This window comes from Dermochelys coriacea, chromosome 3 (assembly GCF_009764565.3).
Source record: "Dermochelys coriacea isolate rDerCor1 chromosome 3, rDerCor1.pri.v4, whole genome shotgun sequence".
NCBI classification, from domain to species: domain Eukaryota; kingdom Metazoa; phylum Chordata; order Testudines; family Dermochelyidae; genus Dermochelys; species Dermochelys coriacea.
In genome coordinates this window covers 101,538,316-101,565,705 of record NC_050070.1, presented here as the reverse complement: position 1 = coordinate 101,565,705, position 27,390 = coordinate 101,538,316, and the positions used below count along the sequence as shown (strand labels likewise).

At 43.5% G+C, this 27,390-nt stretch overlaps 1 protein-coding gene and 1 long non-coding RNA gene across 3 annotated transcripts; both read right to left on the bottom strand.

The window, feature by feature from the left end:
- Positions 1 to 302: 302 nt before the first annotated feature.
- On the bottom strand, positions 303 to 24,581 carry ARG1 (arginase 1). Of its 2 annotated transcripts, none has more exons than XM_038397335.2 (8): positions 24,428 to 24,580; positions 18,495 to 18,567; positions 16,867 to 17,041; positions 12,435 to 12,594; positions 11,863 to 11,957; positions 9,837 to 9,941; positions 3,447 to 3,583; positions 303 to 601 (listed from the first exon to the last, which is right to left on the bottom strand). In XM_038397335.2, the coding sequence occupies exons 1-8, from the start codon at positions 24,485 to 24,487 to the stop codon at positions 426 to 428; spliced, it is 981 nt and encodes a 326-aa protein (XP_038253263.1). In that variant the 5' UTR covers positions 24,488 to 24,580; the 3' UTR covers positions 303 to 425. The 2 variants fall into 2 exon arrangements, with proteins under 2 accessions (XP_038253263.1, XP_043366915.1); XM_043510980.1 differs by lacking the exon at positions 303 to 601 and adding an exon at positions 1,099 to 1,578 and having other exon boundaries at positions 3,436 to 3,583; positions 24,428 to 24,581.
- LOC122459353 lies at positions 21,963 to 24,421 on the bottom strand. The gene is made up of 2 exons (XR_006279973.1): positions 23,389 to 24,421; positions 21,963 to 23,249 (listed from the first exon to the last, which is right to left on the bottom strand). It is a non-coding gene; the product is annotated as an uncharacterized LOC122459353 (long non-coding RNA).
- Positions 24,582 to 27,390: the final 2,809 nt, after the last annotated feature.

Here is a 27,390-nt window from a genome sequence, read left to right as displayed (position 1 = left end):
AGGGGGTTGTTTTTGAAGGAGTATCTAGTACTAACAGTTTGAAATCTCTTCCAGAAAACTTAGTTTAGTGCATAAGAAAAATGTCCGCTTTCTTTTTAACGAACCAAGAACTGTATAGAGAGCAACGAAAACAAGGTAAGTAAATAGAAGTGGTAATGTGATTTACTGCAATGGTGGTAATAAATTATTTGACTTGACTTTTAGAATTTGTCATAAAGTAGAAAACAGTATGAGCAAATCTGACACTTTTTACTTCACCAGCCTCCATTAGCATGAGTGACAATTACTGTCTCATTAGTGTCTGAGCTTCAACGAAAAGGTTATTTTTGTGCTTGAGGTTACCAAAGTCATTCAGTAAGCAACGGTCATTAACAAAATATTATACTTTAGGACTGAAAAACTTCTTGGAACATAACTGCATATGTTCAGATGGATTTTTGTGGCTGGGGTATACGGTAACTGGAACTATGAGAACCTTCACGTGCTTTACCAAAACAGGACAAGATAATTGAAACAGCTGTGTTGACCGTTGTGTTAACTTCTTCTTGTGTCTTCCCACGAGCTGGATTGATCTCCATTATATCTACTACCGATAGCAATCCTGCAATAACAAATGACAATTCTACTGAGAAAAATTTCAATTGATACATAATTTTCTTTTCAGGTCAACAAATTCCAAGCTCATTACCACAGAGTTCCAAAGCAGGATGTATTTTTCCCCTTTGGGGTTTTGTCTTTGTTCTTTATCAACATTAACAAAGGCTAGTATAAGAAGACAACCACTAGTGTGCCTTTTCCCAGTGTAGGATGCAGATATTTAGAGTCAGATATTCTACTGTGCTCATCTTTGCTGGACACCACAACACAAGAAGGATCTGATATCAGAGAGCTAATTATGACTCTAATCCTCAGCCTCAAGCATCACTGGGGGGCTACTCTAATTTGAACCAGCTAGCTTTGTCCTGAAGGGTTCATACACTACCTGAGGCATAGCCAAAGTGCAGAATGCTCTGGATACTCCCCCCCACCCACCCAGGACCCATTCAGTCCCACCCCTAATATGTCATCTGAGCCAAGGGGTGTAAAGAAGAAGTCATAGGAGCCAGCTGCATCAGTTCTATGCCTGTTGGGTTCCCATACTATAAAGTTGCAGGTAATTTCTGTGTGTCTGTTTTTTTATATTTTATCAAACACCAGCGTTCCAATGAATTGACAAAGCACTTCACAAACTAAATGCCACTAAAACACAGGTAGCTGTGGTGGTAGCTACACAGAGACCAGAGTGCTACCCAGTAGGGACAGCATGGGAAATGTAGCCTCTGGACATCGGTAAATTCATATTCATGCAAAATGTGCTATGAGAGCAGACAGGACCTCAGTTAAAGGTCTTTCCCAAAAGCCCTGCGCAGAGAGTAAGCTATATGGTAGTTTATCTCTCTGAAGGAAGGATGAGGAGATGTTGAGGAGATTTGAACCTTTGGTTCCAGAACATCTAGGTCTGCAAAACCTGCTATTTAACTCACTACTCTGTCCCCTCCAGTTTTAATTTTCATGAGCTCCACTCTTCAGCAATACTTGCGTTTTCTTTTCCTACACTAAGAGAGAGTGACACTTTCTCTGCTTTGATTAAATTTTCAATCCTAATGCTGTTTTAATCTGTTGGCAAAGAGGTGAGGTGATATTGCCAGATGTGAGCACACTGGTTTGAGATCATGTGGATTCACTATTTAGAATGCCATGGGCAAAGAATTCCTGAAAGTTTAGATTTGAATGGGCCCTTAGAATATGTGTTAACTACTTATGCTAAACTACATGTATCTGTTTGATCTTGTATTTAGCTGTGACACTCTTAGTACTTTTCCCAGATCTGAAAAAGAGCTCTGTGTCTCTTGAAAGCTTGTCTTTCTCACCAACTGAAGTTGGTCCAATAAACAATATTACCTCACCCACCTTGTTCCGCTAATATCCTGGGACTGACACGGCTACAACAACATTGTGCCTTCCCTGTTGTCTTTTTGCCTTCATATTGGACTGGAATTCCAAGAGGTGGTGATAGTGTACATTGCAAAGCAGTCAAGGGCTATAAGCACTGAATGACTTTCCTCTGGCAATACAATGGGTACGCTAAAGAAGGTGGCAAACTGCAAGAAACCAGTTTTTCCAGTCTGGATTTTGGTGAGTTGTAACCAAAAAATGGATCACCTAAGGGATGGCCTTGATCACCTGATGGAGAGACCAGGAGGATCACATGTCAGAGGGGGCTTGAAGTTATAAATGGATATGACCTGTTCTTAGCAGCTGCCTCTCAGTGACCAGGACAAGAATATAAGACTGAGCAGGAGAGAGGAAGGACTTGGAACACTAAAAGGACAGACCAAAACCCAAAGGGGCTCTGTCTGGTGAGGACAAAGAGTGAGATATGTTTGTGAAGGCTTTGTTACTTTTGCACGCATCCTAAGTCTCTTATGCTTGCTGAGTGAAGTGTCGGGGGAAGGGTATGTTAAGTTATTGGTGAGACTTGGGGGTGGTAGTTCAGCATTGGTCTTAAGCCTACTGCATTTGGATGATGGGGTCCCACTTACAAAAAGGGGTACCAGCCAGGGAGTCTGCAAACTGGAAGAGATCCTGAGAATCCTGTTTCTCAGACTCAGTGGGCTTAATAGCATGCACGATCCAGTACTTGAATTTCAAACATAGGAGTCTAGTGAGTATTCAGCAGTGGGAGCTCTGCCAGATCTGTGTCACTACCCATTCCATAGATTCCAAGTAAAGCATGGCAAGTAGGATTCTTTTTCTTTTCCTTTTTCTTTCTCCTACTCAAGAGCCACAAGCTATTGTAGTTTTAATGACAGGTATGGCTGAGAGCTTGTCTACACATACCAGAGGATCGACGCTGCAGTGATTGATGCAGCGGCAGTCGATTTAGCAGGTCTAGTGAAGACCGGCTAAATCGGACCTGCTAAATCGACTGCCAGTCGCTCTCCCGTCGACTTCTGTACTCCTCCAGATTGAGAAGAGGAAGGGTAGTTGATGGGAGAGCATCTCCTGTCGATGTCGCATAGTGTGGATCCATTCACATAACTCACATTGCGTGGCTTAGATCAACTTTTACCTTTAGTGTAGACAAGGCCTTAGGCAATGCTCACCTAGTTTTAACTATGGACTAAGAACTAAATCGGGCTTTACTCTGGACATCCACAGCTAAAGTGTGAGCTCATCAGCCTTCATCCTACATTATTACTATGAAGGAGAGCACCTTCTTGCAGTACTGAATATCACATTCTCTTATTTGATTTGTGAATTCCTCTTATATTAAAGCAGTGAAAAAATCAAATATGTACCTCAAAGTTAGAAAATCCCTCACCATAACACTTCAAATGCTGAAGGTAGATATTATAAATGTTAAATCTAAACCTATATTAAGAATTTTCAGGTGTTTATTGTACCTGTTCTATAAAGTTCTTCTGCTATATAGATAGCCTCCCTCAAAGTCACTCCTCCAGGAACTGGGGTCCCTGTAGCTGGTGCCAGAGAGGGATCCAAGCCATCAACATCAAAACTTAGGTGAATTGGTCTCTTCTTACTTTATTGGTGGAAAGCAAGAGAATAAAATTAAACACATATGTTCAGAAAAGCTGTAAAGTGGTCCTGTGAAAATGTTCTTCATAAACAATGGAAAAACTTAAGCCCCCTGATTCAGACTTCTTGTGTCCTACTTAGAAAATATTTGTGCCACATAACGAAGTTATGGAATGACATACTGCCTTGGACGGCATCACAGTGAAGCAAGGAACAGATTGTAAATTGGCTCCATGTTTGTCATGGAAATCAGATTCCGTGACCTCCATGACTTCTGCAGCAGCCAGTGCTGGAGCAGTCTCGAGCCCCCCCCCCCCCCCCCCCCAGTCTCCCAGCAGCAGGAGTTTGAGTGTGAGGAGTTTCAGGGCTGGGGGTTGAGGTGCGTGGAGGTGCTTACCTCGGGGGACGCTCCCCAGAAGGGCAACAGCAATTCCCATCTCTTAGCTCCTAGCTCCACGTGCTGTCTCCACCCTGAGGCACCACCCCCACAGCTCCCATTGGCCACGGTTCCCAGCCAATGGGAGCTGCAGAACCAGGGCTTGGGGCAGAGCGGAGGCAGCACATAGAGCTAGGAGCTGGGGTCACCACTTCCCAGAAGCTGGGTAGGGAGCCTGTCCCGGCCCCACCAGCCCCCCCTCCTCCTACCCAGCCCCCCTGGTGCCCCCTGGACTGTGATTTCCCTCCCCCCAGGCATCCGTGGCATTCCCCAGTCTGCAACTCCCCTGCCCCACCAGCACCTGTGGTGCCCTCCTGGGCTACCCTCCTCTTCCCCCCCCCCACTGCAAGTTTTAGTCAGGGGTATAGAGTAAATGTCATGGACAGGTCACGGGCCATGAATTTTTGTTTACTGCCCATGACCTGTCCATGACTTTTACTAAAAATACCCATGACTAAAACCTAGCCTTATTTATAAAGCATCTAGTATGTACATTAGGGCTGTACAACTAGAGATGGGGGAGACCAATAGGATCTTTTAATCTATCCTGCTAACAGTAAAGGAATGTTCCCTAGAATATATTCACTAGAGTAAAATGAACAAAATTGAGCTAAATTGATGATGCTGTCACCATTTCCCGATGTGAGACTGTTCTAGTCTTACAATCTCCCTGCAACGAAGCTTTCCCTGAATTCTGCCTAAAGTTGTGCTGTTTTTTTTAAATTTCATCCTATCACTCCTTCCTGTTACTACTACCCTTTTTTACTACTCTCCATAAGACTGTAGGCCCCAAGGATGGAGAGTTCCAACGGTAGCAGCAGGTGGGGAAAGCCCTAGCAGCCTAGCTCTGTTTGATCTGTGGGTGGGAGGAAGAACCTAGAGCCAGTATGGAGGCACTTATTATTACTTGTGTTCCCGTAGCACCTAGAAGCCCCAGTCATGAACCACAATCCCATAGTGGTAGGCACTGTACAAACACAGAACAAAAAGAGTCCCTTCCATAAAGTACATGGCATGAAGTCACTAGAGGCCTCTAAAGTTACCCAGGGGCCTAGAATAGTGCCTGAGGACTTCCTTTGTAGTCATCCAGTGCCAAAGAGAGACTTGGACACAGTTGTGAGCAGCCAGTGGGGCTGATTTGAGTATTCACGTCAAACTTTTAAAATTAGATACCAATTTAAATACCATTAAAATAAACCCTCTGTGTTTTAAATGTATGTAATACAGGGGAGTTTTGCGTCAGGGAAGCCTGGCTGTTTAAAAATAGCCAGAGCCTCGCGAACCCGCTGAGCGGCAGCGAACCAGCGGAGCAGCGGGGACAGCAGAGCAGCTCACAGCAGGAGTTTGCCTGGGAGTTCGCCTGGAGTGAGCCCAGTGAGGCTTACATCTTGCCAACGTCTCTGAGGAAGCTCATAGTAGGTAGGTGATATGGAAGGGGGGGGTTCAGCTGTTGTGACCTGCACTGGATGTGCCATGTTTGTCTTTCTTCCACAGGACAGAAGCGACTTTGTCTGTACAAAGTGCAAGCTGGTCTCCATATTGGAAGAGAAGATTGAAGGTCTGGAGCAACAGGTAACGACCCTGCGTTGTATACGAGAGACTGAGGATTTTCTGGACCAAACTCAGGATAGCCTTCTAGGGGCACAAAGCTCTAAAGATATAGAGCAGGTTGCACAGAGGAGCCAAGAGGCCAGTGAAGAAGCTTGGCAACATGTGACCTCCAGAAGAGGTAAGCGGAATGTCCGGGTTCCAGTAACACAGACACAGGTAACTAACCGCTTTCATGTTCTCTCCACAGGTACCAATGCGGAGAGTGGACCAGATGATATGTCTGGGGGGAGAAAGCAGAAGGAGACTCCGCTGGTTGGGAGGCATGAGATGCGATGTCCTGAGGTTGGGGGTTCCACGACCACCACTCCCAAGAGGAGAAGGCGGGTGGTGGTGGTCGGGGACTCTCTCCTCCGGGGGACTGAGTCATCTATCTGCCGCCCTGACCGGGAAAACCGAGAAGTCTGCTGCTTGCCAGGGGCTAAGATTCGTGATGTGACGGAGAGACTGCCGAGACTCATCAAGCCCTCGGATCGCTACCCCTTCCTGCTTCTCCACGTGGGCACCAATGATACTGCCAAGAATGACCTTGAGCGGATCACTGCGGACTACGTGGCTCTGGGAAGAAGGATAAAGGAGTTGGAGGCGCAAGTGGTGTTCTCGTCCATCCTCCCCGTGGAAGGAAAAGGCCTGGGTAGGGACCGTCGAATCGTGGAGGTCAACGAATGGCTACGCAGGTGGTGTCGGAGAGAAGGCTTTGGATTCTTTGACCATGGGATGGTGTTCCATGAAGGAGGAGTGCTGGGCAGAGACGGGCTCCATCTTACGAAGAGAGGGAAGAACATCTTTGCCAGCAGGCTGGCTAACCTAGTGAGGAGGGCTTTAAACTAGGTTCACCGGGGGAAGGAGACCAAAGCCCTGAGGTAAGTGGGAAAGCGGGATACCGGGAGGAAGCACAGGCAGGAATGTCTGTGAGGGGAGGGCTCCTGCCTCATACTGGGAATGAGGGGCGATCAACAGGTTATCTCAAGTGCTTATATACAAATGCACAAAGCCTTGGAAACAAGCAGGGAGAACTGGAGGTCCTGGTGATGTCAAGGAATTATGACGTGATTGGAATAACAGAGACTTGGTGGGATAACTCACATGACTGGAGTACAGTCATGGATGGTTATAAACTGTTCAGGAAGGACAGGCAGGGCAGAAAAGGTGGGGGAGTAGCACTGTATGTAAGGGAGCAGTATGACTGCTCAGAGCTCCGGTACGAAACTGTGGAAAAACCTGAGTGTCTCTGGATTAAGTTTAGAAGTGTGTGCAACAAGAGTGATGTCATGGTGGGAGTCTGCTATAGACCACCGGACCAGGGGGATGAGGTGGATGAGGCTTTCTTCCGGCAACTCACGGAAGCTACTAGATCGCATGCCCTGATTCTCATGGGTGACTTTAATTTTCCTGATATCTGCTGGGAGAGCAATACAGCGGTGCATAGACAATCCAGGAAGTTTTTGGAAAGCGTAGGGGACAATTTCCTGGTGCAAGTGCTAGGGGAGCCAACTAGGGGGAGCGCTTTTCTTGACCTGCTGCTCACAAACCGGGTAGAATTAGTGGGGGAAGCAAAAGTGGATGGGAATCTGGGAGGCAGTGACCATGAGTTGGTTGAGTTCAGGATCCTGACGCAGGGAAGAAAGGTAAGCAGCAGGATACGGACCCTGGACTTCAGGAAAGCAGACTTTGACTCCCTCAGGGAACAGATGGCCAGGATCCCCTGGGGGACTAACATGAAAGGGAAGGGAGTCCAGGAGAGCTGGCTGTATTTCAAGGAATCCCTGTTGAGGTTACAGGGACAAACCATCCCGATGAGTCGAAAGAATAGTAAATATGGCAGGCGACCAGCTTGGCTTAATGGTGAAATCTTAGCGGATCTTAAACATAAAAAAGAAGCTTACAAGAAGTGGAAGGTTGGACATATGACCAGGGAAGAGTATAAAAATATTGCTCGGGCATGTAGGAAAGATATCAGGAGGGCCAAATCGCACCTGGAGCTGCAGCTAGCAAGAGATGTCAAGAGTAACAAGAAGGGTTTCTTCAGGTATGTTGGCAACAAGAAGAAAGCCAAGGAAAGTGTGGGCCCCTTACTGAATGAGGGAGGCAAGCTAGTGACAGAGGATGTGGAAAAAGCTAATGTACTCAATGCTTTTTTTGCCTCTGTTTTCACTAACAAGGTCAGCTCCCAGACTGCTGTGCTGGGCATCACAAAATGGGGAAGAGATGGCCAGCCCTCTGTAGAGATAGAGGTGGTTAGGGACTATTTAGAAAAGCTGGACGTGCACAAGTCCATGGGGCCGGACGAATTGCATCCGAGAGTGCTGAGGGAATTGGCGGCTGTGATTGCAGAGCCCTTGGCCATTATCTTTGAAAACTCGTGGCGAACGGGGGAAGTCCCGGATGACTGGAAAAAGGCTAATGTAGTGCCCATCTTTAAAAAAGGGAAGAAGGAGGATCCTGGGAACTACAGGCCAGTCAGCCTCACCTCAGTCCCTGGAAAAATCATGGAGCAGGTCCTCAAAGAATCAATCCTGAAGCACTTAGAGGAGAGGAAAGTGATCAGGAACAGTCAGCATGGATTCACCAAGGGAAGGTCATGCCTGACTAATCTAATCGCCTTTTATGATGAGATTACTGGTTCTGTGGATGAAGGGAAAGCAGTGGATGTATTGTTTCTTGACTTTAGCAAAGCTTTTGACACGGTCTCCCACAGCATTCTTGTCAGCAAGTTAAGGAAGTATGGGCTGGATGAATGCACTATAAGGTGGGTAGAAAGCTGGCTAGATTGTCGGGCTCAACGGGTAGTGATCAATGGCTCCATGTCTAGTTGGCAGCCGGTGTCAAGTGGAGTGCCCCAGGGGTCGGTCCTGGGGCCCGTTTTGTTCAATATCTTCATAAATGATCTGGAGGATGGTGTGGATTGCACTCTCAGCAAATTTGCGGATGATACTAAACTGGGAGGAGTGGTAGATACGCTGGAGGGGAGGGATAGGATACAGAAGGACCTAGACAAATTGGAAGATTGGGCCAAAAGAAATCTAATGAGGTTCAATAAGGATAAGTGCAGGGTCCTGCACTTAGGATGGAAGAATCCAATGCACCGCTACAGACTAGGGACCGAATGGCTCGGCAGCAGTTCTGCGGAAAAGGACCTAGGGGTGACAGTGGACGAGAAGCTGGATATGAGTCAGCAGTGTGCCCTTGTTGCCAAGAAGGCCAATGGCATTTTGGGATGTATAAGTAGGGGCATAGCGAGCAGATCGAGGGACGTGATCGTTCCCCTCTATTCGACACTGGTGAGGCCTCATCTGGAGTACTGTGTCCAGTTTTGGGCCCCACACTACAAGAAGGATGTGGATAAATTGGAAAGAGTACAGCGAAGGGCAACAAAAATGATTAGGGGTCTAGAGCACATGACTTATGAGGAGAGGCTGAGGGAGCTGGGATTGTTTAGTCTGCAGAAGAGAAGAATGAGGGGGGATTTGATAGCTGCTTTCAACTACCTGAAAGGGGGTTTCAAAGAGGATGGCTCTAGACTGTTCTCAATGGTAGCAGATGACAGAACGAGGAGTAATGGTCTCAAGTTGCAATGGGGGAGGTTTAGATTGGATATTAGGAAAAACTTTTTCACTAAGAGGGTGGTGAAACACTGGAATGCGTTACCTAGGGAGGTGGTAGAATCTCCTTCCTTAGAGGTTTTTAAGGTCAGGCTTGACAAAGCCCTGGCTAGGATGATTTAACTGGGACTTGGTCCTGCTTTGAGCAGGGGGTTGGACTAGATGACCTTCTGGGGTCCCTTCCAACCCTGATATTCTATGATTCTATGATTCTATGATCTTTGACTTTATGCTCAACAATACTTAGTGAGTCTTCTGTAACTGTCAAGGCAGAAATTTTGTTTCTCTGATCTTTGTGTTCAGATTGTCAGTACGTAAATTGGGCTTGATTTACATGCATGAGTATTTGGCAAAATGTGCCGTGTTCTCTTAGATCTGTTGAACTTTAACACAACCACATAGTCCTATTACATATAGAGGACCTCTTCTCCCACTGTCCTAGAACAATTTTGCTGTACTGTCCTGGCAGGTATCTATTCAGCATCCCTGGAGCGCTCCAGTGACTGACTGGGATCTCAAAATTCTGGGGTGATTTACCTGATCATTTTTGTGCATGGGTTGCAATGTAATTTTTATTCTGTATAAAAAAATGAAATAGTTTCTTTACTTACTTGGCCAGCAAATAACTAAGTGTTTCTTCCATCACCTTCCCAATCCCAAGTTGATCTATTTCAGTCATCGAATAGTATTTAATACCCAGAGATTTCATAATACAGCTGAAAGAGACATGGCAGACACATTAACAGCTTATGAATGCAACTAAAAGTACATTGTTTTTTCAGCATTTTGTAAATATACTGACATCTGAAATGTTTATCTTCCATCAGAGAACTAAGTACAAATATTAAGTAAATTTTACATTTTAATTCTGCTTACAAATTATCAACCAGATGAATGAATTATAAAGGCAAGAGTGGGGAGTAAAGTATTCTGCTTAGATTCAAGTGCTTAATTTTTGAACTTGGGTATCTGAGCGCATATATAGGCACCTAATCTATATTGGTTATATTTGAAATATGTATTTAGTTAATATGAATTTGGAGGCGTTAAGTCACCATTTAGATGTCTACAAATCAATATTTAAGTTCTTAAATTTGTATTTAATATGTATGTATTTATACATGTGCTGGTTTAGGCAAACAAGGGAAGGATAGGGAGCAATAGCTGGACAGGCAGGAGCAGTTGATCAAAGATATTTTTTTATAGGAGAAGCAGATGATTGAAGACGAAAGAACCAGATGGGTGAGTGAGGATACGAGAAGAGGCAAAGAAGAGCAGGGAAAGCTAAGAGATGATGTAGAGAGGAAGGATTGGGTATTAGAGGACAAGGAGGAGACACACCTGTGAGTCAGACTGAGGTGAAAAAGATGAAATGTACAGAGTAGGGGATGGGCAGGAAGGTGAGAGTTCTTGCTGGATTGCATCTTTTCTCTTTGAAGAAAGTGGAGAGACTCCTGAGCACAGGAGAGGAGCAGGCAACTGGTTTGAGGAGAGAGCCAAAGGTAGAGAAGAGGTGTTGATGGCTGTGGGTGTAGACTTCATTCAGTCAGCAAAAAGAGGTTGAGCAATTTGGGAGGAAGTCGTTGTAGTCACTGGATTTTCCCCCAACATTTCACTCATGAACATGAGTGGAGGAAGCAGATATGAGAGGAGGGGAGGGAAATCACTTCTGGTGAATGTAGCATGACCTTTTGAGGTGAGATGATATTTAAAGATAGTGTCTGCTCCCTGCAGTTCTTGATTGATATATTGCAGATTTTGTCCATTGGTTGTCTGTCTTTGGGGAAGGTGGACCTATTTTCTGCTTTATTTTCTCCCATCATAGAATCATAGAAATCTAGGGCTGAAGCAGGACCAAGTAAACCTAGACCATCCCTGGTAGGTATTTGTCTAATCTGTCCTTAAAAACCTCCAAAGACAGGGACTCTACAACCTCCCTTGGAATCCCATTGTAGCCCTTAACTATCCTTTATACTTAGTTTTCCAAATATCTAACCTAAATCTCCCTTGTTGCAGATTAAGCCCATTACTTCTTGTCCTACCTTCAGTAGACAGGGAGACCAATAGATCACCATCCTCTTTATAACAGCCATTAATGTATTTGAAGACTGTTATCAGATCCCCCCTCACTTCTTTTCTCAAAGACTAAACAAACACATTTTATTTTTAACATTTCCTTGGAGGCCAGGTTTTCTAACACTTTTCTCATTTTTGTTGCTTTCCTCTGGACACACTCTGATTTAGCCACATCTTTCCTAAAGTGTGGTGCCCAGAATTGGACACGGTATTCCAGCTGAGGGTTCACCAGGGCCAGGTAGAGCGGGACAATTACCTCCTGTGTCTTACATACAACACTCTGTTAATATACCCCAGAATGTTAGACTTTTTCCACAACTGCATTACATTATTGGCTCATATTCAATTTGTGATCCACTATATCCTTCCCACCCCCACCCCCCCTGCCCCCAGTTCTTTTCTGCAGTATTACTACCTAGCCAGTTGTTTCCAAATCACATCACATTAAGCCTCACACTGGTCAAGGAGGCACCTACTTTGCAGTCTGCAGCAACACCTCACATCCATTTAGGCAAGGGAAATGTGGCATTTGAGCACTACTGAGAGAGGAACTAGACTCACTGTTCAGCAGTGTCCACATCTCTTAGTCCAATATACACAATATCTTCAGCAGACAGGCACGGGGTTATCCACGAGAATCCTGGAACATCAGGCATCTCAGAGGATCAAAAAAGGTTTTATTTTTACTAGGTTACCCCCATAACAACCAGCCTCATCCTCAAAGTGGGAGGGTGGAGAATAAGGCTTGACTTCTTAAAAAGCCCAAAATGTGAGTGTAGAAAGGTTGGATGGATTGAGAGCAGGCTGAATTTCAAACCTTGCCCCCAGATCAGAGTCATAGGACACTGGGTCCTCCTTTACCATGGCTCCCGACCGGGGCAGAGCTTTGAAGCCCCTTGCTGACCCCATGGGTTCAGGACAGGGACTGCCAGACTTCTTGCCCACAGAAGCCATGGGTGATCCACGGGGGAGAAGGGGTCCCAATATGAGGAAATAGGTGGGCAGGTTCCCTTGCTAATTCTAAATGTTACAGTAGTAATAAGGGGGAGCAGAGGATGAGCAAAAACCTACATCTGTTTAGGATGAGTTTCCAAGATACTTGAATTGTAAAGAGGTGATGGCAATTGTATTACCTTGTCCTTCAATTCCTTCAGAAGGAAAGCCACTGGCTGCCCATGCATGTTCCCAGATGATGATGACAATGGAGTGTTAATATCCATATGGGCATCAAACCAAATTACACCAAGATCAGGGTGAATCTTTGCATGGCCAGATATGCTTCCAACTGCCAAACTGAATAGACAGAGAGTTGTGTGTAAACACAGGCATTACATGGCACAGCACACAAGATATTTTCCTTCTCACAGTACCATGCTAAACTTATTTGTAAAAGTATTTGTTGTTGCAAAACATTCTGAGGATGAAAATCTGCAACCCACTGTGCAGCCAAGGAAGGCTCCTCATGCCCTGGAAATGCTATATTTCTTCTGTGTGGGGAGAAGCCAGGAAGAGGAAGGCTGGAAGAGGAAAGGGTTAGGCTAGCTTCCTGTGTACTATGGAGTTGAGCTCGGGGGTCAACACTCTCTCAGAAGCACAGGGCAAAATGCTGGAACATTGTCAGGAGCATGGCTAGCGAGTTCACATACTGCAGAGATGCCCTGGTCCAGAATGGTAATTTGGGCCCTGATCCAGCAAAGCACTCACGCATGCGTAGAACGTGAATTGTCCCCTTCACTCTGCTGGAAGTACTCAAATGCTTAAAGATGCACAGTTTGAATAGTCCCAATGAAGTGAATGAGACTCTTTGTTGTTGAGCCCTGGCCTGAAGTAACTAACACCTGTGTGGAGGCCTCATTCTTTGGAATATAGGATTAGGGAGGTAAATGAATCATCAGGCTGAAAACAGGACATTTGTGCTAAATAAGATAAGTAGATAGGTCAGTAGGCTAACAAGACAATGACAATCCATTACAATCTACATACCACACAGACTATGCTGACAGCTTGTGCCACACACTCTCAAAGAAACTGTGGAACCACCTGATCAACATCCTCTACAGCAAACAGGGAAAGATTAAGAATGAGCTCTCAAAACTGGATACTCTCATAAAGAACCAACCTTCCACACAAACTTCCTCATGGCTGGACTTTACAAAAACTAGACAAGCCATTTACAACACACACTTTGCTTTTCTACAAAAGAAAAAGGACACTAAGCTATCTAAACTACTACATTCCACAAGGGGCCACAACAGTGGTTCCCGTAACCCACACAGCAATATTGTTAATCTATCCAACTATACTCTTAACGCAGCAGAAGAATCTGTCCTATCTCGGGACCTCTCCTTTTGCCCTTCCACCCCCACAAACATGATACAGTTCTATGGTGACCTAGAATATTATTTTCGACGTCTCTGACTCAAGGAATATTTCCAACACACCTCTGACCAACATATTAACCCACAGAGACCTTCCTACCAACACTACTAAAAGAAGGATTTGGGTGGACTCCTCCTGAAGATCGAAACAGCAGACTGGACTTCTACATAGAGTGCTTTCGCCGACATGCACGGGCTGAAATTGTGGAAAAGCAGCATGACTTGCCTCATAACCTCAGCCGTGCTGAACACAATGCCATCCACAGCCTCAGAAACAACTGACATCATAATCAAAAAGGCTGACAAAGGAGGTGTTGTCATCATCATGAATAGGTCGGAATATAAACAAGAGGCTACTAGGCAGCTCTCCAACACCACTTTCTACAAGCCATTACCCTCTGATCCCACTGAGAGTTACCAAAAGAAACTACAGCATTTGCTCAAGAAACTCCTTGAAAAAGCACAAGAACAAATCCGCACAGATACACCCCTAGAACCGTGACCTGGGGTATTCTATCTGCTACCCAAGATCCATAAACCTGGAAATCCTGGATGCCCCATCATCTCAGGCATTGGCATCCTAACAGCAGGATTGTCTGGCTATGAAGACTCCCTCCTCAGGCCCGTTACCAGCACTCTCAGCTATCTTCGAGACACCACTGACTTCCTGAGGAAACTACAATCCATTGGTGATCTTCCTAAAAACACCCTCCTGGCCACTATGGATGTAGAAGCCCTCTACACCAACATTCCACACGAAGATGGACTACAAGCCATCAGGAACGGTATCCCCGATAATGTCACGGCTAACCTGGTGGCTGAACTTTGTGACTTTGTCCTCACCCATAACTATTTCACATTTGGGGACAATGTATACCTTCAAATCAGCGGCACTGCAATGGGTGCCCGCATGGCCCCACAGTATGCCAACATTTTTATGGCTGACTTAAAACAACGCTTCCTCAGCTCTCATCCCCTAATGCCCCTACTCTACTTGCACTACATTGATGACATCTTCATCATCTGGACCCATGGAAAAGAAGCCCTTGAGGAATTCCACCATGATTTCAACAATTTCCATCCCACCATCAACCTCAGTCTGGACCAGTCCACACAAGAGATCCACTTCCTGGACACTACAGTGCTAATATGCGATGGTCATATAAACACCCCCTACATCGGAAACCTACTGACCGCTATTCCTAGCTACATGCCTCTAGCTTTCATCCAGATCATACCACATGATCCATTGTCTGCAGCTAAGCTCTACGATGTAACCGCATTTGCTCCAACCCCTGAGACAGAGACAAACACCTACAAGATCTCTATCATGCATTCTTACAACTACAATACCCACCTGCTGAAGTGAAGAAACAGATTGACAGAGCAAGAAGAGTACCCAGAAGTCACCTATTACAGGACAGGCCCAACAAAGAAAATAACAGAACGCCACTAGCCAGCACCTTCAGCCCCCAACTAAAACCTCTCCAACGCATCATCAAGGATCTACAACCTATCCTGAAGTACAACCCATCACTCTCACAGATCTCGGGAGACAGGCCAGTCCTTGCTTACAGACAGCCCCCCAACCTGAAGCAAATACTCACCAGCAACCACACACCACACAACAGAACCACTAACCCAGGAACCTATCCTTGCAACAAAGCCCGTTGCCAACTCTGTCCACATATCTATTCAGGGGACACCATCATAGGGCCTAATCACATCAGCCACACTATCAGAGGCTCATTCATCTGCGCATCTACCAATGTGATATATGCCATCATGTGCCAGCAATGCCCCTCTGCCATGTACATTGGTCAAACTGGACAGTCTCTACGTAAAAGAATAAATGGACACAAATCAGACGTCAAGAAATATAACATTCAAAAACCAGTTGGAGAACACTTCAGTCTCTCCCGTCACTTGATTACAGACCTGAGGGTGGCTATCCTTCAACAAAAAAACTTCAAAACCAGACTCCAACGAGAGACTGCTGAATTGGAATTAATTTGCAAACTGGATACAATTAACTTAGGCTTGAATAGAGACTGGGAATGGATGAGTCATTACACAAAGTAAAACTATTTCCCCATGTTAATTCTCCCCCCTCGCCCCCCCCCCACTGTTCCTCAGATGTTCTTGTTAACTGCTGGAAATAGCCTACCTTGCTTGTCACCATGAAAGGTTTTTCTCCTTCCCCCCCCCCCCATGCTGCCGGTGATGGCTCATCTTAAGTGATCACTCTCCTTACAATGTGTATGATAAAACCCATTGTTTCATGTTCTCTGTGTGTGTATATAAATCTCCCCACTGTATTTTCCACCAAATGCATCCGATGAAGTGAGCTGTAGCTCACGAAAGCTTATGCTCAAATAAATGTGTTAGTCTAAGGTGCCACAAGTACTCTTTTTCTCAAGATAATGAGTGAGTTAGCTAAGGTGAGAGGTAGAACACCCAGGGAACTATTTACTATGAACTAGATAACAAGGGACAAAGTAAATTAGGAATGTAGAGAATGAGGTAAAGAGAAAGTTTAAAATGGATAGAACATGTGGTACTGGGATCGGTTCCTACAGATTAACCAATCTGATCCTCAACTGAGTGATGCAGTGTCTAGTAAATGTAATTCCATGTGTGAATGTGTACAAAGAGAAATAGTTTCTGTATAACTTTGGAGCTGTGATGTTCCCTGATCAGCTCCGCATAGCATTGCTGTATGACAAATTACGATACCTGAGTGACAAAATCTGGAGTCAAACTGAGTTCTTGGGAAGCTGAATGAAAAGAGATCTTCAAGGGAATCCCAACACTATTTACATTCTTTAAAGCTATGCTCATGCTTGAGTGTTTTGCTGGATCAGCGCTTTGGTGAACAGCCACATTAACTACCCATCTCTCCCTTACTGGAACTATTTGCACTGCATAAAATTATGCACATGCATAAGTGTTTATAGGATCAGGACCCAAATCTACATAAAACTCCAAGGCTGATTATTTCTTCTACCAATCTTTTTAAAGGGATGTTGGCATGGGAAAAGGCTTTTGATCAGATTTAACAGACAACTACTGGTCTTGAAACTGAACTGAAAGGACTTAGCTAAAAATGAACTGGCTTTTCATTTGGGTAGTTTGTGCAGCTCTGAAAGCCATTCATGCTTTTATACAGACAAGTATAACAAAGGACCTGTGATCACCGCCAACTACCAAACAGGTTCTTCCGCTCTTCTTCGCCTCTGCCACAACACTGGCTAGCTTCTCATTTGCGCTGCCAACACTTCTAGGATTTTTTGCATTATGATATGGTCTGTCATTGGGAATGTCATCAAACTGCAAGGCTCCATAATCTTTAACATCACACCCTGGGATTAGCACAGTGGAAAGAAGTTAAAGGTCACAAGGAAGTATATTTTTCATTTAAAATTTCCGGTTCAAAACAATTGAACATTATTGTGTAGCAGGTAATGCAGAGTAAATCACATGTAATTTGCAAAGCTATTTTATGCTTGGGTGTTTTTATTGTTTGCAGCTTAATCTATAACAGTGCTTTTCTTCTATAGCTCCTTATTGAGCAGCTCCTAACCCAACTCACCCATTTGCCTCGGTTACCATTCTGAAAATCCGGAGGCTGGAGCTTATGCTGCTATTACTAGCATGGCTTCCAGGGGTATGTGTAGGAGAGCAAACTTTCACCCCCGAGAATAGCTAAGAGATGGTCAACAAGGGCGGGTGAGGATGGAACTAGCTGCCAGCTTAGAGGGAAAGGAGCTCTTGGGGGACAGGGATTGGTGTCTTGTTCTGTGGTTGTACAGCACCTAGCTCAATAGAGTCCTGGTTCTCCTAGGTGCTGCAGTAATACCAATAATAATAATAATTAGTAATGGTGCAGTGGTTACAGTGTTGTCCTAGATTTGAGAGTCCCTGGTTCAATTCTCTGCTCTGCTGCAGGCTGCCTGTGTAACCTTAGGCAAGTGACTTTGTTGGTCTGTGCCTGAGTTCCCCTGCTGAAAAATGGGGCTAATAGCACTTCTCTACCTCCCACGTGCTGTGAGCATAAATACATCCAAGACCATAGAGCACTGCCATATAAATACCAAGTAGACAGCAGTGTACAAGTACAAGACAGCACTCTGTCAGATGGGGAGGTGGCAGTTAATTCAATGCCAAATGAATGTTGGGTTCTGCTACTTCTGCAAGGCTTCGGCAGAGTTCTAAGCCTCCCAAGCACCATCGGGGCTGTGACATAGGCAGCTTCCCTCCGCTCCAGAAAAGTTTGAAGAACGTCTCTCTAGTGGTTTTGAGCTTGGAGGAGTGGGGATGGGAAACATATATTTTCAGCCTAAGCCCGCTTTTTCATTCACGCACATTTGAAAGACCAGGCTTCAAAAAATATAAAGTTTCACAGTAAGTGATTGGGTGGTAAATCTACTTTTGGATATACGAAGTGAGTATCTGCTAAGATGACATCACCAGAAATCTAAAATAAGTACATGCTTTTTGCTGGCCAAGAGGAGGGGCAGGGTAGCATGGGAGCTTCTGGGTCAATTTGCATGAAGAAGGTAAGTGTCTCAAAACACTTAAGGAATCCTCTCGGGTGACAAAAAATTGTGAGCACAAAACTTGTACAGCTTCTGTGATTTTTAGGCACTTTGCAATTTTCTGCAAATTTTCAAACATAGTGTTTTGGTTTTATTTAAACATTTCAGTCATTTTTTTTCACTGAAGATGCCAGAGCATTGCTTGCATACTTGTTGGTGTGTTTATAAAGGATAATGTTAATTGTATTTAAATTTGTGTTTTCCTTTTGAAAAATACCTTGGGCTGTTAGTTTATCAATCAGGCCAGCTTCCTTCACCACTGCCGGCCCTTCTTCCACTCCTTCCCGTGCCTGTTAATAAGAAATATAATAAGTCAGACAGATCATGTACCTGAGCAATTACGTTAGAGGAAAAACCTGTTTTGGAGCATAATTTACATTAAACACTACATTATGTGCAAATGTGCTGCTCTAAAATAATTTGATTGGAAGAAAAACAAGTACATCACCTAGTCTGTTCTGATGTAAGTGCAGGAGGCAAAAATCTATCCACGAAAGAAATGTGGGTCCCTATCCTGCAAGCTGATCCATGTTGAAATGAATCAGGCTCTTCATGGGTCCACCCATATGGACCCAGTTGCAGCATCGGGGCTGTCGTTGAAATAGGGCACAGAAAATAAATTGCTTTAATAGATCTATGGGTGCACATAACTGCACCTTAAAAGAGCCCAGGTCCTTGAAAAGTAATTTACAAGCATCAAGCAGAATCTATTTTGAAAGAAGAAAAAAAATTGCCTTGTATTCTAATTTTTCAGGTAAATGGTAATTTTTCAGCCATTCTCTGTGGTTGAACAGTTCTGTCAGCTAACAATATTGATCTCTCTTTCATATCCAACCTGGCTTAGGAATTCTTAAGCATGACTTCTGGTCATTTCAAACAACTGAAAGCAAAAATCATTGTCCCCTTGTATACATTTTGTTCTATATGAAATTATTGAAAGCTTCTGTCTAAGGGTTTGTCTTCATCGCACTCTACATCGGCACTGCTGCGATCGATGCAGCAGTGTTGATTTAGCGGGTCTGATGAGGATGCGATAAGTCGACAGGTGAGGACCCTCCCATCAACATAATTAATCCACTTGAACAAGAAGCGAAAGTTATGTCAATGGGAGAGCGTGTCCCACCAACATAGCATGGTGTAGACACTGTGTTAAATGGATGTAAGTTACATCACTCTTTTTTTACACCCCTAAGCAATATAACTTACGTTGACTTAAGTGGTAGTGTAGACAAGGTGTTAGTTACATGCAAGGAAAAGAACGGTTTTGGATGTAGGGAATGTTAACAATACAGAAACAAACATTCACTACAAAGTTCACTAGAGCATTTTTATCCTTTGTAAGGGTAATGGTTTCTTCTATTGCCTATTACAGAAAATGATCATGTCCTTTTCAATGTATCATTTAAAATAATTATTAGCCAGCTCTGAGACTGAAACGGAACTCATTGTGCCATAGAGAGCAGCCGCTGTATTGCGCCCAGTCCATCTGCCTGATATATGTGTAGCTCACACTGACGTTAATGGGAGCTGAGTTGTTTTAAAGGTAATTTGGCTCCTCTTCTTATCTATAGATAAAGGTTTGTCAGAGGCTGACTGCTTGGGAAACATGGCAGCTGGACCAGAGGAGGGACACAGCAGCCTTTGAAGTTTCTCTCCTGGTTCCTCTGAAGTAATCCTGCTTCAGAGGGGAGAATTACATTTCCTCCTTCTCAGAACTGTAGCTAGGCTGCTTTACAGTTCAACTTTTAATTAAAAAGTTGAAATGGAAACTGGCCCCAAAGTAGTGCTTTAAGTACAAGCTACATTTTAAAGCAGCCCAGCAGTCTTTGAAGTGCACAGCGCAGCTGCATGAGGGAGGCCTCAAAGGCACAAAACAGCCAGTTTTAAATAGCTCCCGTGTGTCTGGATTAAATGTCCTTTCTGCAGCACTTTGCCAAAAACACCACTCCGTTCTTCATTATAGAAATAAGCTAGAAGTTTGACACTCCAGATTCAGGGCACCATTATGCAAGGCTCTACTCATGTTTATGAGCTCTACTTATCGGAGCCATCCCTTTGACTTCAATGGAAACGTGTGCGAATGAGAATTACTTGTATGAGAAAGACTTAGATTCATAGATTCATAGATACTAAGGTCAGAAGGGACCATTCTGATCATCTAGTCCGACCTCCTGCACAACACAGGCCACAGAATCTCACCCACCCACTCCTACGAAAAACCTCACCTATGTTTGAGCTATTGAAGTCCTCAAATCATGGTTTAAAGACTTCAAGGAACAGAGTATCCTCCCTCAAGTGACCCATGCCCCATGCTACAGAGGAAGGCGAAATACCTCCAGGGCCTCTCCAATCTGCCCTGGAGAAAAATTCCTTCCCAACTCCAAATATGATGATCAGCTAAACCCTGAGCATATGGGCAAGATTCACCAGCCAGATACTACAGAAAATTCTTTCCTGGGTAACTCGGATCCCATCCATCTAATATCCAATATCAGGGGACTTGTAGGACTCAGTTGTTTGCAGTGGAAAATGAGAACGGAACATGCCAGCTAGGATACGAATTATTGCCAGAAGACACCTGGATTCAAGGGAGAAGTCCAGGTAACCTTAATAAAATATATTATTTTAGTTACAGTAGCACCTACAAGCCCCAGCTAAAATTAGTTACTTATATTATCCACATTACTGCAGTGTCTGAGCACCTCACAATCTTTAATGGGCTTATTGTCACAACACCCTGTGAGGAGAAGTGCTATTACCTCCAGTTTACAGAGGGGGATCTGAGAGTCCAAGTGATTTCCCCAAGATCACACAGTTAGTGTGTGGTGGAGAAGGGGCTTGAACCCAGGATTCCCAAATCCTAGGTTAATGTCCTAATCACACTGGTGCATCCTTCTATTATATGTACATATATATAGTAAGAGACAGTCTTTGCCCTGAAGAGTTTACAATCTAAATAGAACAAAAAGTGGGGGAAAAGAAGTACTGTCATGTTACAGACAGGGAACTGAGGCTCAGAAAGATTAAATGAAATGACTTGCTCAAGGTTACTTAGGAAGTCTGTGGTAGAGCATGACCTGAACCCACGTCTCCTGAGTACCAGTCCAGTGCCAGAAATACAAAACAAAGTCTCCATCATTTATTCCTCTCTATGTTCTTATCTTTCTACTACAAACTATTTCACAGTGGAAAGAGATGCTTTATCTAACACCAAAATGAGTTTTTGAAACAAACACATTTAAAATTAAATAGCTATATTCTAATACCAATAAATTATGTCATAAGAGAAACAGCCATGCTGAATCAGACCAGAGTTCCATCTACTCCCATATCCTGTCTCCATCAATGACTGGTACCACCTAACTGGGCTAGAAGAGAAACACAATTTTTCCCCTTTGAAGGTGGAAGAAACCCTAAAATAGGCAAATATGAAATAACTTGCCCCCATAGAGTAAGTTTCTTTTTAACTGCATCAGTTAGTGGCTTCACTTATGCTGAGAAACAAGAGGGTGTATATAACTTGCAAATGTTGAATCCTACCTGATTTTCAAAGGGGTGGAGCATGCACTGGCCCTGTTGCAGTGTATAACTTTGATATTCACACTTGCAAATGTTAGGAATTTCATTCTCAGTGTTGCTTAACAGATTCCACTCCACACACACTTTAAATTCCTTGCTTGTTATTGGTGGTGGTGGGGGGGGGGGTTGGTGTGTTTTTGAGATATGATCATGTCTGAAAGTGATCAGCTCCCACTGTTTGGAGCCAGATTTTCAAAAGCACTTGGAACATTGGAGGCTGAGCTCTTTTGAAAATCTGGCCTTGCATTATACACATTCATTCTGGGACTTGGGACCCTAGAGGCTGCAACTCTTTACACATCACATATGGTAGGCTAATTAATAGAAAGGGAGAAAGAAAAACAAGTCCAGCTAACACCTCTGAGTACAAGCAGCCCAGCCAAAGCAGAATGTTATATATTACGTTTGTATCAGTCTAGACGTTATAATTTTTTGTGATACTTGGGGTAAGATTTTCTAAGGAATGGATTGTAGAAATGGAATAACTCTCAAAAAGAATAAATGGGTATGTTACTTTAATTATTAGTGCATGTAGGAGGGGAATGATGGTCTCCACAGCTAACTACAAGTCATGCCCTCACCCTCAGGTGCACTTTACAGTTTGGAAATGGAGAGTGTATAAAGAGAGTATGCTGGTACCAGGAGCAAGCACATGCCAGGTTGAAAAGAGAATCTGTTTCTTTTCCAGTGTGTGTGATTTTGTTTCTGAGACAAAGCTGAACTGGGCTACAGCAAAGGATAACGCTGCTAGCTGAATAAAAAGGGACTGAAGACCATGTCCTTACAGCAGGCTGAAGAAGGCGGGTTTTTCTTAAGGAAAAGCTCAGCTTGGGGATGATGTAGAAAGTTTATCTGAAAGAGAGCCTTACAAAAGAGGACCTAGTATTTAAAAGTGCTGAACACCTACATCTGCAATTGATTTTTTTTAACTGGAAGGGCAGGTGCTCAGCACCCCTGAAAATAAGGTGACTTAAATTAATATGACTAAACAGTGTTATATAGAAAACTAGCCATACTGTTTATATAGCCAGTGGTCAGCTTTGCCACTGGAATGCTTAAAGCTGATCAAGGTAGGAATTTCTAAACATACTATGGCTGATTGAAAATTTCCATCAAACCTGATTTTCAATGGAAAATTGCATTTTAGACTAAACAATTTGTTCAAATTATCTGCCCCCCCCCCCCCCCCCCGAAAACTGAATATCAAGACATTTCACTTGTGAAGTGCTGCTGTGGTGCCCCATGCTGCTATTCTCATCTGTGGGCCAGGCCCCTGCTTGACTTCATCTTTCATGATGCACTATGGCCACATGATGCCTCACCCTCCTACCCCTAAAATGCTACTGAGGGGAGACTGGGATACATTATGGGAGGTGTAGTCTGACCAGGGAGCCTGGCTTATAGATGCATCCGATGAAGTGAGCTGTAGCTCAAGAAAACTTATGCTCTAATAAATTTGTTAGTCTCTAAGGTGCCACAAGTACTCCTTTTCTTTTTGCGAATACAGACTAACACGGCTGCTACTCTGAAACCTGGCTTATAGAGGAGAACAGGAGATGCACCTGAATTACAACTTACATGGGACCCGGTGGCAAAACTTCAGAACTGAAATATTTCAGTTTTTAATTTTTCTCTGAAAACATTTTTTCCTACAGAAAAACATTTTCTAACCAGCTCTTTATTCTTTGTATTTGTTATGTTTTTGAATAGTATTGCATCACAAAAGTTAATGAGCTAATCTTTCTATACCAGTATGCTCTCTTTACTTGTGTATTTATTTCCTATGTCGCTGCCATGAACCTCATGTCTGTGTGTGTTGGGGAGAAGGGGGAAGTTACCATCTTCATCATTAAAGGACTAAACTTCATTCTTGGAAGCAGATTATTACATATACGATGGTGGAGGGTGTAATCTGGAAGCAAGTATAATCACATCAGAGGCATTGTGTATGCTGTGCCTAATTATTGAAATAAGCAAGACTGCAGTAATTTCAGTGGGCTCGGGCAGGTGTATATCTGGAACTCCCCCCCTGCGAGATCCCATTAAGATTAGGAGAACTCCCATATTACACAAATAAAGAATGTAAATTGCTAACAATTATAGTGTAATTATGTTTAACCCTACTTTTTGCTCATATTTACCAGAGCAGCATTCATCCATGAATGAAGACTATGTTCATGACAAATGGGGAATATTAATAAGGGAGTTTTGAGATCTACAAAGCTGGTGTGGGGAGAGAAGAAGTTCTCTTGTGCTTCAATTGCTCAAACCAAACAGAATTTACTGAATTTTTTCAAAACATAACATTTGCACTAAGAATAAAACAAAACTAAGTGTTGCCTTTGGGACTGACATGGGTGATAGTGACTTCTCATCCAGAGCTGTGGAATGCTGTGCTAGACGTGTAGCTTACTCCATATTCTTTATGCCCCCCTTTCTATTAAAGAGAATGGGACCAAAAGAAACAAGGAACAAAGGTCACAGACAGTAGTGACTTCATAATTTCCAATCTAAAACCCCTTAAACACAAGTGTTTATAAACACATTTTAGAAAAATTAGAAACACTCTACCTGTCCTTTTGCAAAAGGAGCCCAGATGATTCCAGCTGAGGTCTTTGGTTTTACATTCATTCTGCCACACACCTTCCCCTCTGGTATCTCACCAAAATGGAACAGGTACCTCTCTCTGGAAGGCAGGCTCTCAACCCTCTCACTGGCAGATGTCAGATTTCTCCCATTTATAACAGAAGGGAAGCTATTTACCATTGTGTGTGTGTGTGTGGGGGGGGTGTCTTTTCCTCCACCCACTGAAAAAAGCAATTGCACAAGAACAGATCAGCAATTGCCACTTTCCTGTCCTTGAGTCTATGCAAGAGAATAACCCCATTAGCTGTGTATTTTGTATTCGTTATTGTTTAATTTTACATAACTATGGCAAGCTTGTTAATTCAGAGCCTTTTATGAGTGCCAAACTTCTAGCTCTTTTGCAGGTGTTAAGTGGCACACCCAATACATGCCTTGGTTATATTGTAAAGTAGAAGGCCTTTATCCTTCAGGAAAGTACACCCTGCTGCAGCTGGTTGCTGTTATACAATAGCTATAGCTTCTTAATTTTAAATTCAGTGGTTTAAAAGAAACCTTAAAAATCCAACTTTTGTGATATTTATGCAACAGCCTTCTAAGTATTAATATATCCTTTTGTAGTAGATGGATGGATAAGTCTTCATTAAGTGACAGGTTATAAACACCTCCCCTGTGCTGCAGTAACTATTATTAAAAAGCCTTTTTAGGTTTCCTGAACGCATTCCCTGCCTCATATCACCCAATCAATATGATTTGTCCTGTAATAGGAAGGCTCAGGACCTTCACTATCTGGAAGGGACGGACAAAACCAGAACATAGTCATAGCTCACATCTCTGCAGTCCCTTGAAGATACTTTTGTGCATCAGCACTAGATATGCACTCCAATGCACACACAGGAGATAGCAAGGGTGTGCCTGCCCCCTATGAAATCTAACTCCCCGTCTCTGAAAATAGCTACCTGAGTCTATTCAGGGTGTAGAGTGTATAGTCAAAATACAATTTTTATGATAGGGGATAAAATCTGAAAGAAACAAACTTATTCCTTTTGGGAACTTAGCAGCCTTATGTTGCTGTCAACAAGTCTACCAAGTGTTAAAACACTGCTGAGTCAGGCAAGCCAGGACCACAAAATTGAGGGCTTCTGAGCAACAGCCAAGGTTTTCAAGTGACTAGTTATTTTTTGGTGCCTCTATTTTTTTGAAGACCCGATCTGAGATACCTGAAAAGAGACTAATTCTTTTAGCACACTTTCTAAAAATCAGAACTCATCAAAGTATGTCAAGTTAGGCATCCATAATCACTAGCCCCCCACCTCTGGAAATCTTGGCAAGCAACCACTAAGATTTCTAGAGATAAGAGCTATTCACATCTACAAAGTTCTCTTGACAGAATTTGATTTTTTAAAATCTCCCTTAGCCCCACAAAGATGCTAAGTATGGGCACAGTCCCGTGAGGATAAAAAGCCAGGTTATCCTGAACTTTTTTCTCCCCTTGTGTTATTCCTGCCCCCTCTCCACATCACTTCCCCCTGAAAATTCAGACCAAGTCACTTGTGTGGCAGCATACATAAGAAAACAGCTCAGATGTATCTGCTGAGCTGCAGTGAAAGCAGTCATAGTAAATGCTTCCTGCATATCGGGGGAGTACATTAAGAGCCGTCATTGCCAGAGCCATTTTACCTACAAGGGCGGGGGGGGGGGGGAACATCACCGAGAACCTCCAGAGGTGAGTAGATGCTGTCCAAATAACAGAGTTCCATGGAGTATATACTTTGTTCTACTCCTTTCCAGCTAAAAGAAGGTTATGTTTTTTGGAGCTTAGGGTTATTAACCTGTCAGATGATAGGGGCATGGACTTTTGCAATCTGACCTACATCAAGTGAGTGCAGCCAGGAAATAAAGTCCAGTCACTGGAAGCCCTCCTGTGTGTCACCCAATTGTTACACTAGTGCAGTGATTTTCAACCTGTTGTCCACAGACCCCTGAGAGTCCTCAGACTATGTCTAAGGGATCCACAAGAGATTGTCTTTACCATAGAACAGTGGTTTTCAACCTGTATGTCTAAGATTTCCAAAAGGGTCTGCATCTCCATTTGAAATTTTTTAGGGGTCTGCAAATGAAAAAAGGTTGAAAACCAACACACTAATGAATCTTGAACTAACTAGATGATTTTGTTTCCTAGTTACCTAACATAGGTCACAGTTGCCAAATGTATTACAGTCGCCTCAATCCAGTGTTACAATAGAGCCAACCTAGTATGCCTTGTTTTGGGACATTAGACACATCCTTTATAGTAGTCGACAGTGATAAAATGTAATTACTTTTGCCTATGCTGCTTTTTTTTTCAGACTTCTTAACAGCTCTCCTGTGTGCCACCCTACTGGCAAAACCAGAACTAGCAAGGTGACTTCAAGGGACCCTGACTGGGATAGTAAGGAGTGGAGGCACATTTTCATGCTTCTCTCAGTTTTCAGATTTCCATTTCTAGTCACTGGGAGAGGTGTGATGAAAGGACTAAAATGAGAGGGAATAAGCAGAAAAAACGCAAAACATAGAAGGAGAACCTTTCCTTGAGGATATCTGTACTTACTGTTCCTTTAAATCTGAAGCAGGGAGCCAGACAGGAAGGTCTAAGCAGGAGCTCTGCCTTTAAACAGACTGAGGGACAGAGTGGGTTTAGGAATAATGCTGTTTTCCTTGTTTTAATACAGTTCCTCGTTCAGTGTTACAAGAAAGCTGCTCCTCGGGCGCTTTACCATTGTCGCATGGCATCATTCCTTCTTCCTGTGTATATCTTGGTTTGTGGGGGGAGAAAGAATGAACACTTAAAGATAACATAAGTCAGTTCAATAGAAAGTTTGGCACAATTGTTTGTTTATGTAGCACTCTTGGTATACATGGTATTACACAACTGGAGAGCTGTGCCAAAGCAACTAGAGGATTCTTGCCCT

Bases quoted from the DNA above. Each gene is read 5' to 3' on its own strand.
- ARG1 (XM_038397335.2), bottom strand. From the start codon at position 24,487: ATGAATGTAAAACCAAAGACCTCAGCTGGAATCATCTGGGCTCCTTTT. The intron at 11,958-12,434 runs GTAATACAATTG...TGATCCTCTGAG, and splicing joins TGAAGGAATTGAAGGACAAG to ATGCCTGATGTTCCAGGATT. The intron at 602-3,446 runs GTACAATAAACA...TTGTTATTGCAG, and splicing joins AGAAGAACTTTATAGAACAG to GATTGCTATCGGTAGTAGAT.